Source organism: Pelodiscus sinensis, chromosome 2 (assembly GCF_049634645.1).
Source record: "Pelodiscus sinensis isolate JC-2024 chromosome 2, ASM4963464v1, whole genome shotgun sequence".
NCBI classification, from domain to species: Eukaryota; Metazoa; Chordata; order Testudines; family Trionychidae; genus Pelodiscus; species Pelodiscus sinensis.
The window spans coordinates 46,347,878-46,362,778 of NC_134712.1; the positions used below are offsets into that span (position 1 = coordinate 46,347,878).

The 14,901-nt window shown below is 42.8% G+C and overlaps 1 protein-coding gene across 2 annotated transcripts; it reads left to right on the forward strand.

Moving 5' to 3' along the window:
* The first annotated feature begins 1,691 nt into the window (after nt 1–1,691).
* On the forward strand, nt 1,692–14,024 carry SLC7A13 (solute carrier family 7 member 13). 2 transcript variants are annotated; one of them, XM_006112989.4, is made up of 4 exons: nt 1,693–2,480; nt 6,463–6,594; nt 10,928–11,292; nt 11,586–14,024. In XM_006112989.4, exons 1-4 carry the CDS (start codon nt 1,754–1,756, stop codon nt 11,829–11,831), a joined length of 1,470 nt encoding a protein of 489 aa, XP_006113051.1. In that variant the 5' UTR covers nt 1,693–1,753; the 3' UTR covers nt 11,832–14,024. The 2 variants fall into 2 exon arrangements, with proteins under 2 accessions (XP_075776568.1, XP_006113051.1); XM_075920453.1 differs by lacking the exon at nt 6,463–6,594 and having other exon boundaries at nt 1,692–2,480.
* The last annotated feature ends 877 nt before the right edge of the window (nt 14,025–14,901 follow it).

Consider the following 14,901-nt stretch of genomic DNA (forward strand, 5'->3'; position numbering starts at 1 on the left):
AACTGTAATCCTAAAGGAGATATAGTTGTTGGCTGCAGTGTAGTGCCCTTTCTTTCCTCCGTCACTTCTCTGTCTTATGAGCATGTTTGTTCTCCTTAAAGTGAGCTGTAACTTGGTGTATGGAGTGGCACCTCTGCGTTGTGTTCTATGCCGAGTCCCCCCAGTTTATTGAGCTGATGCCTTCCTTTTAAAGGTGTACTTTCAGCATATCTTTGAAGTGCCTCCATTGCTCAGTTTGCCTGGCCACCACAACTGCAATTTCAAATATAGCTTGTAAAATTCAAGCTCAGTTATGGATGCAGTGGTTTTGATGATAGCTCTGCCATTTTGTTTTAACGGCTACAGGGTCTGCCCACAATATATTGGCACTTGAGGCTGGGAGCTCAAATGACACCTCCATGCCACCTTTTCTCCTGCCTGCTTGTTATGTCTCTTGTACCCTCCTTCCTCCAGCACAGCACTCCACCATCTCTGTGCATCTAGAGCAGAGAGAATACATATGCACAAGCAACAGACACAATTTTCTACACTCTGGATCCTAAGGGCACCCCCCCACATAGTCTGGCACCTGAAGTGGCCGTCTCAGTTTGCCTCATGGTAAGGCCAGCCCTGCATGGCTCTATTCAGTGTGCTTGGGAAATGTGTTTACTCCATGTGTTGTGTCAATTTGTGTTTAGTTGCTTTCTAAAACATTCATCCATCGACTATCATTTTTGGTGCTGCCGGCAGTACAGCCTATTATAAAGGTCTCCCATCACTTCCCACTAGAAGAACCCATAACTTTGCTAAATTTAAACTATTTGTGTTGCAATTTTTAATGCTGTATGTATATCACTGGCTGAATTTTTTGAGAAAATTTCAGTTAAGATGTTTCAACCATCAATCAATGCTAGGGAAAAATATGTTGTTTTTTCCATGTTAAGATACTGTGGTAATTTTTTCCTCTCTAGACTGTTTAGAGCAGGGACTTGAAATAGGCAAAAGGGTGGCATTAGGGCAGGGACATGTCTTTTGAAGTCTCCTGGAAAAATCAGCACAAATTTAATTAAATTATAAAAACTGAAGTTTGCATATCCTCAATAGAAGTTGTGCAGCAAATGAGACAGGGATCCTGCCGTTGGAAAAATGTAAGTGATGATGCATTTAAAAACAATCATAAAGCATATGCAGAAGGTGGTTCCACGGACAATCTTTATTCTGGAATTTCTTAGCTTTTGAGTGCTTGACTTTTCATCCATAGTATAATTTTTCAATGTAGTTGATGTGCATAAATGGGGGACAGACTTTCATTTTCTGTCACAGGAACACTTCACATTTGACACCGGGTAACTTATTTAACCACTCTGTTTCAGTTTTCTCATTTGTAAAAACGTATTTACCTACTACACAGAGTAGTTTTACTATTAATAGCCGTTAAATGTTTTAAGACCCTTTGATGGAAGGCATTACAGAAGAAAGTATTTATTGTTCATTTATAATGGTGCCAGTTGCTTAATAAAAACCCTCACAACCTGTGAAGTACAAGGTTATACTGCCATTTGATACAAAGTTCTTCTTGCAACACTTAGTTAATCATCATAACACATTAAACATAAAAAATCCCAAAGAAGGCTTTGTCTTCTGAATGATTAAGCCAATCTTCCTGAAGCATTTCACTAGCGTATAAGGTTGGGTTAACTTAATAACACCTCCACAGATAAGATAAATGAATGCTTCTCAAGCCCCTATGATCAGCTGAGAACAGAGAGAGAAAATGGGAAAAGGAAAGCATGACCATCTCAAAGAAGGAGTGAGAAGTACTGAAAATGACAAGATGCAGCTCAAAAAAACTATAGGGTATTTTGATGGGGTAAATTTTATTATAGGCACCATAGTAGGTGCAGGGATCTTTGTGTCTCCCACAGGAGTGCTAAAATACTCCTTACTTAATGTGGGTGTTGCACTAAGCATCTGGACTGCTTGTGGAGTAATATCACTGATGGGGTCCCTCTGTTATGCAGAACTGGGAACTGCTCTACCTCTATCTGGAGGAGAATACAGTCACATAAAAAGAGCACTTGGATCGTTACCTGCTTTCATTTTTATCTGGACAGCAGTGTTTACCAAACCAGCATCAAATGCTACTCGAGCCTTGTTGTTCGCTGAATATGCTACCCGACCTTTCTATGGTACATGCCCTGTACCAGAGCTGCTAAAGAAATGCATGGCTTTGGCAGTTCTTTGGTCTCTGGGGATTCTGAATGGCCGAAGTGTCAAAATGGCTACTTGGGTTCAAACTGTTTTCACCATACTGAAGATGATGGCACTATCTGTAATCGCCATAGGTGGCATTGTCCTGCTGGTTAGAGGAAGAAAGGAGAATTTAGCAAGGTTTGAAAACGCATTCAGTTCAGAGATTCCTGATGCTTCACAGATTGCAGAAGCTTTCTTCCAGGGATTATATGCATATGGCGGTTGGTGGTCCCTCAATTACATGGCAGGTATATCTCCAGTTTTTTACATTTAATGTTGTGGCCAACATTCTTAAGTTTCTCAGATAATGTTATTAGAGCTTGTTTCTGAATGGGAACAATTTAGTCTATTAAGACAAACACTGGCTATATCCAAGGCTTGTTTCTGCATGTGTTCTAAAGATGTGTTGTCCTCTTTCATGCAGTTTATTTGCTTAATGTTCATTTAATTCATTGGTGACAGTAACTTAAAATTTCTTACAGGTACTGTCCTATTGTAACTCAGCTCCCTGCCTGCTCTTTAGATAGCTCCCTGCTGGCTTTTGCTGCAGCTCAGCCAGCTCTTGCTGGAGCTGCGCACAGGGCGCACCTGATTACTTTCACCTCTGATTTAATGTCTCCAGAACTAGATGCATATTTAAAAAGGACAAATGTGGAAAATGAAAGGTTTAATTTAAATCTATATGCAAATACAAATTGAGGACCTAACCCAGTGATATTTCCCTCTCCCAATGCTACTGCAATTATTTACAAGTGGGTATGCAAAGCAGAGTATGAATGTCAAGACTGAGTGTCTTCAGCCACCCAGGGTGCATACCGAAAGCATACTCATGTACACCCTTGAATCATGGGCACCAACTTCATGGGTTTTCTGGGGCTGGAGCACCCATGGAAAAAAATAGTGGGTGCTTAGCATCCACTGACAGTCAGCTCCCTACCACTCTCTTAGCACCTCCTGCCTGTCAGTGATCCTGCTGATTGACTCCTTTCTCTCCCTCCCAATGCCTAATGTCTGTTGCAGTCAGATGTTTTGTAGCATGCAGGTGGTTCTGGGAGGAAGTGGGAGGAGTAGGCAAAGGGCTTGCTTAGGAGAGAGGGCAGAAAGAGGTGGGGAAGAAGTGGGACAGGGTCTGGTGCTAAATGGAACAGGTTCAGCACACTTTCCAAGCCCAGAGGAAGCCAGTTCCTGTGCCTTGATTGGCTTATTTTCATGAGTGCATGGCCTATTTCATTTTGCATTGCATTCAGAAACAATTCTTTTAATCATATCCATTTTGATTTGCATAAGAACTGATCATTTCTCTGGGAAAATAATTCTTAAAAAAAGTAAAGGAAAAGAGTTAGGGAAATGTTATAAACATCATTTCTGTGCTATTGATATCTATATCTATAGATATATTCATAGAATCATAGAATAATAGGACTGGAAGGGACCTCGAGAGGTCATCGAGTCCAGCCCCCCGCCCTCAAGGCAGGATCAAGCTCCGTCTACACCATCCCTGACAGATGTCTATCTAACCTGTTCTTAAATATCTCCAGAGAGGGAGATTCCACCACCTCCCTTGGCAATTTATTCCAATATTTGACCACCCTGACAGTTAGGAATTTTTTCCTAATGTCCAATCTAAACCTCCCCTGCTGCACTTTAAGCCCATTACTCCTTGTCCTGTCCTCAGAAACCAAGAGGAACAAATTTTCTCCTTCCTCCTTGTGACACCCTTTTAGATATTTGAAAACCGCTATCATGTCCCCCCTTAATCTTCTTTTTTCCAAACTAAACAAGCCCAGTTCATGAAGCCTGGCTTCATAGGTCATGTTCTCTAGACCTTTAATCATTCTTGTCGCTCTTCTCTGTACCCTTTCCAATTTCTCCACATCTTTCTTGAAATGTGGCGCCCAGAACTGGACACAGTTCATTTTAAAACATTAAAGAAGCCCTTGTTTTTGGTTAGACATTTGGGGTATGTCTAGACTACATGCCTCTGCTGACAGAGACATGTAAAATAGGCTACCCGACATAGTCAATGAAGCTGGGATTTAAATATCCCCGGCTTCATTAAAATAAAAATGGCCACCACACAGTGTCGGCTCAGCTGATCATTGGCACAGCGTGCAAGTCAAGATGCGGATCGGTCGACAAGGGAAGCTTTTGTCGACCGCTCCATTATGCCTTGTAAAACGAGGTTTACAGGAGCGGTTGACAAAGGCTTCCTTTGTCAACCGATCCACATTTTGACTCGCGTGTTGTGCCGATGATCAGCTGAGCTGGCACAGCGCGGCAGCCATTTTTATTTTAATGAAGCCGGGGATATTTAAATCCCGGCTTCATTGAGTATGTTGGGTAGCCTATTTTACATGCCTCTGTCAGCAGAGGCATGTAGTCTAGACATACCGTTGGTTATTCCACTTTCCAGTAATATCTTATAATATGAGCAATGATCACAAACGTACATGATAGGTGTTCATGATATTATAGTTAATCATGAACACTGGAACTACTCACATGAATTAGAGTTTTGCAGAATCAAACCATGTACTTCAGTTTTTGTTCTTTAGTCTTTAACATTCCTTGTTAGCTTTGTCCTTTCCTATGAGTCAAATGTTAAACAAACTACTGTATGACAAAGGTTAGTAGAAAGAGGAACATGAAAAATTAGTTAATGTTTTAAAAATAACAGTGTAGAAACTCTTATTTTAATGAGAATATGCTGTAGGCAAAAGCTTTTCTCTCTCCTCTTTTAAAAAAAGTTAAAATTTTAATTTTGAAGTCACATTAGGATTTTTTTTTGCACTACAGACAACTATTTATTTTAACACAATTCAACACAGGTTTTTTTTTTTCATAATGTTCTAATTTGTTTGGATTCATTTACTGTTGCTTCCATACAAAATATTTGATAACAGTTAGAAGCTGCAACTGTTGTCAACCTACATCTGAAATAATTTCTTACAGTGAATTCTCTTCTTTTTAAACAATGGTTTCTACCCTTATCTGCCATGAGCCAATGTATTCAAACTAAAATTAATGCCAGGCATGTTGCTGATGAAACAAAAGTTGGGAGACAAAAATTAAAACTGGGGTTCTAAGTATTCTGCCTTTTGATAGTTTAAAATACCAAAAGCAATTTGCTACATATTAGATGGTTTTTAACTAAAGCCCAAATCCTCCAATTGATGTTGCTTGAGATTTGCCTTTAAGCTCATTAAAATCAATGGGGCTTTGTGGCAGGTAGAATTGTGTGCAGTTTTGGGTGTAAGATTTTATACAAAAACAGAGAAGATTTTGGGGGGAGGTGGGGAAGAATCTCCCACCACAGCTAGTAATAGGCCACTTCCACATCTCTTAGGGTACGTCTAGACTACAGGCTTTTGTCGACAGAAGTTTTGTCGACAGATACGGTCGACAAAGCTTCGGTCGACAAAGAGCGTCTAGACTACATTCGGTTCTGTCGACAAAGCAAGCTGCTTTGTCAACAAAACCCCGTAGTTTAGACACAACCCTAGATGCAATAACACCTTCTGTTGACAGAACTCTGTCGACAAAAGGCGTTATGCCTCGTAAAATGAGATTTACCAGTGTTGACAAAACTGCTGAGTTCTGTCGACGTTATGTCGACAGAACTCAGCGGTAGTGTAGATGCAGGTATAGTTTTGTCGACAAAAGTCCACTTTTGTTGACAAAACTCTGTAGTCTAGACACACCCTTAGGCTGTTTGGTCCTTGAGAGCTGCCTATGAACATGCTTTATGCAACCTTTCAGTCTATGCTCTTTTGACTGAGATGAGAATAAAAGTGTCTAGGGTCCAGAAAGTCTTTACACGTTAAGACCTTCTTGACTACTTTGCCTGAGTGATGGTTGTTTCAAAAATGGAGCAGGATGTAGAGAGCATGTATTTCAACAAAACAAGATTTATTAAAAATAAATGGCTGTCTCAACATATACTTGGTTAGGGCTTTGTAAAGCTTTTCCGTTTGTTTGCTTTGTGCATTTAAGAACACTTCATATATACTGTATTTCTGACCAACTCTTATTAAAAGCAGTTACAAGTTTCACCAAGTACTACCTCTGCCAATTTTCATGGTTTCACAGTCATCGTTTTCTTTCTCCTCTGTTACCTTGTGAAGCATACCAGAAATTTGCTCCTTATTTCTATCAAGCTTGTCAGGGAAGTGTGCTTTCAAAAGCTATCTTGTGAGTATATTGTTTTATTAAATAAATTATATTTTTCAGAAGAGATGATAAATCCTAGTAGAAATATCCCCTTGACTGTGATGACTGCACTTCCTGCAGTGACTTTGTTTTATTTACTGGTTAACATCTCATACCTGACAGTTCTGACACCTAAGGAAATTGTCTCCTCAGGTAAGGATATATGTCTGTTTGGCTGATGGAAGAGGTAATTATTATAACTATTAATCTGTGTCCATTCTATTGGGGTTTCTAGGGTTCAGCTGAATTCAGGGTTTACATATAGTAAGACACAGGACTTTTCAGTCAGGAGATTTGGCTTCTGTTTTAAGCCCTAAGGGTGCATCTAGACTGGCAAAAACTTGCCAGCTGTCTACATTGGCTGCTTGAATTTGCGCAAGAGCAGTGTCTTTGTAATGTACAAAATCAGTGCTTCTTGCGCAAATACTTTCATGCTCCCGCTCAGGGATAAGCCCTCTTGCGCACGAATACTTGCGCAAGAGGGCTAGTGTAGACAGGCACCTTAATTTTTTGCGCAAGAAAGCCCGATGGCTAAAATGGCCATTGGCGCTTTCTTGCGCAAAAACGCATCTAGATTGACATGGATGATTTTGCGCAAAAGCACTTTTTGTGCAAAAGCATCCTTGCCAATCTAGACGCTCTTTTGCGGAAATACTTTTAATGGAAAAACTTTTCTGTTAAAAAAGTATTTCTGCAAAATCATGCCAGTCTAGACGTAGCCTAAGAGTATAGCTACATGACAGCTGGATGCAAGCCTCTAGCCAGAGCAGACAGACTTGTGCTAGTGGGTGTCAAGCTAACATGCTACCATTTACATGTTTTGTTAGTCTATAAAGTGCTACCAGACCATTTGTTGTTTTTTCAGTATACGTGTACAGACTAACTCAGCTACCCCTTGAAGCTTATGCTACAAATAGCAATACAGGTGCTGCTGCTTGGGCTTTCAAGCCTAGGGTTTTGGGTGAGCTTGAGAGCCTGAGCTCCAGCCTGAGCTGCAATGTGAATAGCTAATGCTATTTTTGTGCACTAGCTCTAGCCACTGTAGCGTGAGTGTGCCTGGCTGGGCTGGGACACTTGCTTACAGCTTTCAAATAGACATTCTTTAACGGAGACTTCGTATGTGACTTTTGTTATGCTTATAAGAAGCACACGGGATCTTTTTCAGGGGGATAAGGCAACACGCCACATTTATTGATAATATAGCAAAGTAGCATATTCATTTACACACACACACACACACACACACACACACACACACACACACACACACACACACACACACACACACACATATATCCTGCTGATAGAATAGTTACCAGTCTGTTGCTCGGCCCAACCTATTGGCCAGATAGGTCAGGTGCGAGGAAGGAGCTGGCTTCTTGTTAGTCTGTACTGATGCTCCATAGTCTTAGCAGGATGGGAACCCGAAGAACCATACAAGATGCCCGATCCTATATAGGATTTTCCTTCCATGCAAGTCTATGCATTTTGCCTGGTCAGGCCTTAATAAATCATTCAGCATCACAATCAGTTTTTCTGCAACATATGTTTATCTGGAGGTTGTTCTCTCAGTCATCTGCTATCAGTATGCTGATGACCCCTCCTAGGTGTTGTCTTCTGGCGAGACTTGTTATCGGTTCCCTATCAAAGGGTGCTTGCCACTAACTTCAGGGTCCATCAGTCTGCCCCGGTAGTCTGCGTCTTTAGTGTGCTTTCACTTAGTTGATAATTATTTGGTGCTTCTGAGTCTCCAGTCCCTCTTCTGACTATTTGAGCATGCAGTGGCCTTCACACTTATCTCTCCTAAAACATTCTCTCTCTCATTCACACAAACAATACATATAGGCTGTGTCTAGACTGGCCAGTTTTTCCGGAAAATCAGCCGCTTTTCCGGAAAAACTGGCCAGCTGTCTACACTGGCCGCTTGAATTTCCGCAAAAGCACTGACTTCCTACTGTAAGAAATCAGAGCTTCTTGCGGAAATACTATGCTGCTCCCGTTCGGGCAAAAGTCCTTTTGCGCAAAACTTTTGTGCAAAAGGGCCAGTGTAGACAGCTTAGATTTGTTTTCCGCAAAAAAGCCCCGATCACAAAAATGGCGATCGGGGCTTTTTTGCGGAAAAGCGTGTCTAGATTGGCATGGACGTTTTTCCGCAAAAAGTGCTTTTGCGGAAAAGCGTCCGTGCCAATCTAGACGCTCTGTTCCGAAAATGCTTTTAAGGGAAAACTTTTCCGTTAAAAGCATTTCCGGAAAATCATGCCAGTCATACAGAATTGCAGCATGGAACAAGGAGGTACTTCTAGTCACTTTAACAAACTTACAAAGTCTTTCAACATTAAACTTCTTTTTATCTATTACAAGGCCTTGCCTAATATTAACATCACTATGTATTACAATATTCCGTCTCTTCACTTCAATATGCTAACATCAAACAGAGCTGGAGTAGATTAACAAAGTTGCCTGTCCTGTCAACATTTTGTATTTAAGTTTAATCCAAACCTTTTGCTATAAAATACATTCATTATAACGAACTGACTTATTAGTTACAAAATTCCAGGGCTACACTTTGAGGAAACTTCTTGGGGCTTGTCTATGCAGAGACATTGCCATCATTTAATTTAAATATGCTTAGTAAAACTGGCATGGTTGCAGCCATGTCCCTTCCAAGATAGAGAGAGAAGGAGGGTGAGACAGTATCTTTTATTGGACTTACCTCTGTTGGTGAGAGAGGAAAACTTTTGAGCTTATTCAGAGCTCTTTTTTAAGAAGGGCCAGGCCTTTACATCTAGACTGCAGCACTTTTCCAGAAAAGCAATGCCGCAACCAAGGAACGTGTCCGCTTTTCTGAAAAAAAAAAATATTGGAAAAGTGGATGCATTCTTTCGCCATCCCTGTAAACCTCGTTTTACGAGGAAGAAGGGATGGCTTGAAAGAGTAGGTTTTCCCAAAATTTGGCGCTATGTAGACATGCCAAATTTTAGAAAAGCCTCTTTTGAAAGAAAAGCAGAAAAAGATATGCAAATTGCAAACTGCAATTTGCGTATCTTTTTCCAACCTTTCTTTGTAGTGTAGACGTAGCCTCTGTGCTTTAGCTCACTACCTCCCTCTTTCACAGGCAAAACTCATTAACGTTTAAAAGTTTCAGAGGGGTTGTGTCCACGAAAGCTCATGATGCCAGCCACATTTTTTGTTAGTCTTTAAGGTGCTGCAGAATTATTCATAAATGTTTGTAATCAGGGAGCACCATAGAAAAAGCCTAAAAATACATAAAACAAAATTGTCTTATTACAGGCCTATTTAGGGGTTAACTTTCACAATAAATGTCCTCATTCTATAGGAGGCTCTATACTAAAAGTGTCATGCACCTAGTCTTTTCCTCTTCTGCAAAAGTAATTCAGTAACTGTGCTGTGAGTGGGGTAGCTATCACTTAGCAAGCCAGAGCTTCTAATCTGCATGTTCTCAGGCCATTTTCTGATTTAAAAAAGCGGACAACTACAAAGCAAGTCTAAAACCTAAGAGAAAAAAACAGTATTCAAAATTATATACTGAGCACCAGTAAATGGGAGCAATTCCTGTGATGACAAACTATGCCAACTGTTGCTCTGGTCCCAAAATTTTTAGTCCATCTCTCAAACTTGACTATGCATTTCTGCAATTCTTGCAAATTCACTCAATGCCTTTTTCTGTTCAAATCAACTTTTTATACTGTGCACATCGCTGTAGTATTGAATACCTTATGCACTTTGGTTGTTGGCCCAGTAAATAACAGTCAGTTTGCAAAAGGTGCTGCTGGGAAGTAGCCCTTCACATTTCTTTGTGGAATTTCACCATGGGATAGAGTAAGAGTTCTCAACCTTGTTCTTTCTGAGGCCTTGTCAGCATGCTATAAAAAGTCCACTGCACATCTGTGCCACAACTGGTTTTCTGACTATTAAAGCCAGATCCAATGCTATGGGGTAGCAAACACGGCAATTACTCGGGGTCCTATGCTATAGGAGGTCCTGCGCAGCTAAGTTGCTCAGGCTTTGGCTTCAGTCCTGGATGGCAGGGCTCAGGGTCCTAGGCTTCAGCACTTGCCTCATTGTTTTAGCATTCTGCCCCGGACCCCACCAAATCTAAGACTAGCCCTGCACGATAAATCCCCTGAAACTTGTTTGCAGCCCCCCAGGTACCTCTGTATCCCTAACTGAGAACTGCGGAGATAAAGTACTAGATGATTTGTATGCTGATGAAACACCTGTTCTGTCCCTGCCCCCTGCATACTGGGAGAGTTCCCCAATAGTAGTAATCTCATGTTATATAGAGGGTAACACATTTGTTCTCCCCACTGTATTCTGAACTCATCTCCTGCTTCTGCCCACTTTCACTGTACAGTACCAAGAAACCCTCTCTACCCACCAGTTCTTACTCTGACAAAGCAATTCCATTGAATTGTCATCAGTAGTAAAATGCCTACTGTTTTAATAACATTTTGTTTCCTTGCAGTTGCTGTGGCAGTCACTTGGGCTGACAGAGTGATCCCCTCCGTTGCTTGGGTTATTCCTCTCTCTGTTGCTATCTCAATATTTGGTGCTCTGAACAGCAGCATGTTTACACTGGGCAGATTAAGTTATGCCGGAAGTCAGTCAGGACACTTGCCTGTTTTAATATCCATGCTTAATGTCCACTATTTGACTCCAGCACCAGCCATGATTTTTTCAACCACCATTGCATCAATTTTTATTATCCCTGCTGATCTAATTACTTTGACAAATTATTTTGGGTTTTCTGTATGGCTTATGATTGGACTGACTTGTGCCAGCCTGATTGTACTCCGATACCGGGAACCTAACCTACCGCGACCATACAAGGTAAATGGGAAAAGAGTTAAAAATTGTAACGTTTTATCTTGGGTTATGTTTAACATTGGGGGAAAATTCCTGAACATCTAGTTTGTGAACAGCAATTGTAAATGGATAGTTCACAATTCATTTTTAGATGAAGCTTTGAGTTATTCTTTTGCTGACATAACCCCAGGCAAAGGGACGATAGGGTAATTAATTGTGCTTGCAATGTGGCAAAGAGTTTTTAGTTCTCTTGCCTATAATGCATAAAATGGCAACTGTCTATGTTTGCTTCTTCTAACAATTTGTTTCTTTCACAGGTTTTTTTACCAGTTGCATTTGGGATGGTGGCAGTTTCTTTGTTTTTAGTTTTGGCTCCTATAGTCTGGTCTCCCAAGGTGCAATATATCTACGCCCTTCTCTTTATGTTGGGGGGCCTTCTGATTTACCTGCCTTTTGTACATTTTAAATTACATTTTGATTTTGTTGACAGACTGACTTGTTACTTACAGCTACTGTTGGAAGTTTCTCCTGCTGATGTATATGCTGATGGGAAATATGAATAATAGCAAATGTTTAAACCCTATATTGCTTCCAAGCAATAGACATTCTTCTTGAATTCAAGTGTTCACAGTCATGGAGTTAAGACTCTGATTCAGGAAAACACTTAGGCCCAGATTTTTAAAGGTATTTGGGGAATGCAAACTACATGAACATGTAAATCCCCTTTACAAAAGGGATTTAGGTACTTAGGAGTCTAAATCCCATTGACTATCAATGAGATTTAAGTTCCCAAGTGCCCAAATCTCTTTTGAAAATAAGAGTTAGGGCTTGCCTACATGGTGAGTTAGTCCACCTAGACTAAATTATAGAGCGCAGTAGGGATGTTAAAAATCATGTAATAGAGTAACCATGTCACTGCTGAAAATCTCAGCAGTTACAGGGTTACCTGCACTGTGGGTTCTGCAGTATAAAGCTTAGCTTTAAAGTACTGCAGAGCCCACAGCAAAGCCTTCCCGGGAGCAGGGCCGCTAGCCCTGCAGACCCAACTCCTGGGGAGGAAGCTTTGCTGCAGCAGTGAAGTCTCCTCCCCGGGAGCAGAGGAGGAATCCTTTGCCCACCTGACTCCCAGGGAGGCAGCTTCGCTGAATGTAACCAACACCATTAGCCAATAAGCATCCAATTATCAGTTAAACAGTTAGCCATTTCCACTCAAACATCCCTAGTGTGCACTTGTGTGTTGTGCATTAATGGGCCACATGGACCTCTTAGCATGCATTAAAAGTTCCCAACTATTTGTTAACATTGTCCCCTTTGAAATGGAATTCACATCCTTCTCCTGTGGCTTAACTCAAACTCTAGTCAAGCCCTTAGACCATGGTGGGGAATAACTTTTTGCAGAGGAGCCACTTCACCATTTTGGGTAGTGGTTGCGGGCCAGGTCCACCCCTGGAAAAGACGTGGGCTCAGGCAGAAGGGGTGGTTCCCTCCAGGCTCTGCGTGCCCCTGGTGGGGAAAGGAGATTTCTCACCCTCCAGTGGTACCAGACTCCATTGGCCTGGGGGTGGGGGAGTGTGCAAAGTCTCTCACCCTCACCCTGCTAGGGGTGCGCAGCACCTAAAGGGAACTGGCAGCTTCCTTGAACAGCTGGCACTTCCCTCTGGTGCCTCACACCCCCGGAGTGGGGAGGAGACTTTGCACACCCCCACTCCCTCAGGACAATCGGGGCGAGGGAGTGGGGGAGTGCGCAAAGTTATTTGCTGTTCAAAACTGCTCGAGGCTCCCTCTAAGTACCGTGCCTAGATTGGGATGAGAGCAGTCAGCACCTCACATGATTAAGTCCTTTTATGTATATAGAATCTCTTTCAAAGTGGTAGAATCTGTAAAATCAGGAAAAAGTGTGTTTGCCCATTGTAACAGTAGCAAATGTAAATACACTATTAACTGAATACATGCCAGTACAGGTTGTATCTCCAAAATCCAGCACGCTCTGGTCCAGCAACATCCCTGGTCCAGCAGGACCATGGATGCTCCTGGACCAGAGAGCCTGGAGCCTAAGGGCAGGAGGGCCGCTTGGGCTGGGCATCAGAGTCAGCAGCCCAGCTGGGCAGGATGGGACCGGGGCCGGAGCCCCACAGTAGTGTGTGGGGCAGAAGCCAGAGCCTCATAGGAGTGAGGGATCAGTGTCCCTGCAGCAACCCCCGGAGCCCTGGGGCTTCCCCTGGCTGTGTGAGGTCGGGGCTGGGAGGCCAGATCTGGGGCTGCATGGGGCCAGGGTCAGAGCCCCATGGCTTTCCCCAGCTGTGCAGGACCGGGGCTGGGGCTGTGCGGAGATGGGGTTGGAGTCCCAGCACTGAGGCTTCCCCTGGCTGCGTGGGGCCAGAGCCCCGTGGCAGAAGCTGGAGCCTGGGCAGCTCAGGGAGTCAGCAGTAATTGGGCAGGGTGGAGGGGAGGGCAAGGTAGGGTTGCCTTCTGGGGCAGCCTGCCAGCAGCGGGGGATGGGCTTGGGGGTTAGTAGCAGGTCCAGCAAATTCTCTCGTGTCTCGACAATGCTGGACCAGGGAGGTCCAGCTTGTATGATCATAAATACTTTAGGGACCCAATGTAAAGTAAATTGTAGAATAAATTGATGTTTTGATTTTTTTTTTTTTTTTTTTTTAGTATTAAGTAGTTTGTATTCTATGGCTTCTGGGTTTGAATGCTTTGTAATTTTTGTTTTTTCTGTTTGCCTGACTTGATAAAACCTTTAAAAAACCTAACCTTCTTGCCCAACATTTTTTTTTTAAATTCCAGAAAGAATCCACAGGGAGTGCTTGACTGTTTTAAAACAATACACCCAAATGTTGAAATGATATTGTGACAGTCCGGGCCGTGTCTGGGCACAGCTGCGGGCATCCGCTCAGGGCGAATTGCTCAAATCCGGGGTTCCTTACAGCCCCCGACTGGCGACCTCTCCACACAGGCCACAAACCAGTCTCACAGAGCGCTTCAGCTGCCTGCCTGAAGCCTCCCGAGCAAAACCCCTCTGACACCCCAGCAATATCCGTGCCCCAGATGGCCCCGGGCCTATACACGGGTGGGGGGTCCTAGCACCCAATCCCACCTACCCCGAACAAGTTCTGTCCGGTTCCAAGAAACCAGCCACAGATCCCTGGTCAATTTACCCTCTGGACCTTACCCACAAATCACGCTGGGCCAATCCTTTAGAATCTATATCTAAAGGTTTATTATTACAAGAAAGAAAAGCCTGAGAGTAAGGTTATTAAAGTACAGTACGTTACATGCACCGAATCTCCCAGTCCTCGATGCAGGCTCTAGCAGAGATGTTGCAGCTGCTGGTTAAAAGTCCTTATTGCACATCCTACGATCAGGATGGGTTCACAGGTCTTCCGGGCTCTTCAATCCCTGCAGTGCTGCCTCTGGGATGAAGTGCTGAGCTGAGAACAAAATGTCATCGACCACATGGCCTCTTTATACTCCTTCCTGGCCTCTTCTTGTATGCAGCCAGTCACCTGGTCAGAGGCCAATCTCTATGTTTCCTGCTGGCTGCCCTCAGGTGACAAATCCCATTCTTTGGGTGTGTCCATAGCCTATTGAGAGTCATTGTTCTACAGGGCTTTGCTACTCAGCCTGTCC

Bases quoted from the DNA above. Each gene is read 5' to 3' on its own strand.
- SLC7A13 (XM_006112989.4), top strand. From the start codon at position 1,754: ATGGGAAAAGGAAAGCATGACCATCTCAAAGAAGGAGTGAGAAGTACT. The intron at 6,595-10,927 runs GTAAGGATATAT...GTTTCCTTGCAG, and splicing joins TAAGGAAATTGTCTCCTCAG to TTGCTGTGGCAGTCACTTGG. The intron at 11,293-11,585 runs GTAAATGGGAAA...TTTCTTTCACAG, and splicing joins ACCTACCGCGACCATACAAG to GTTTTTTTACCAGTTGCATT.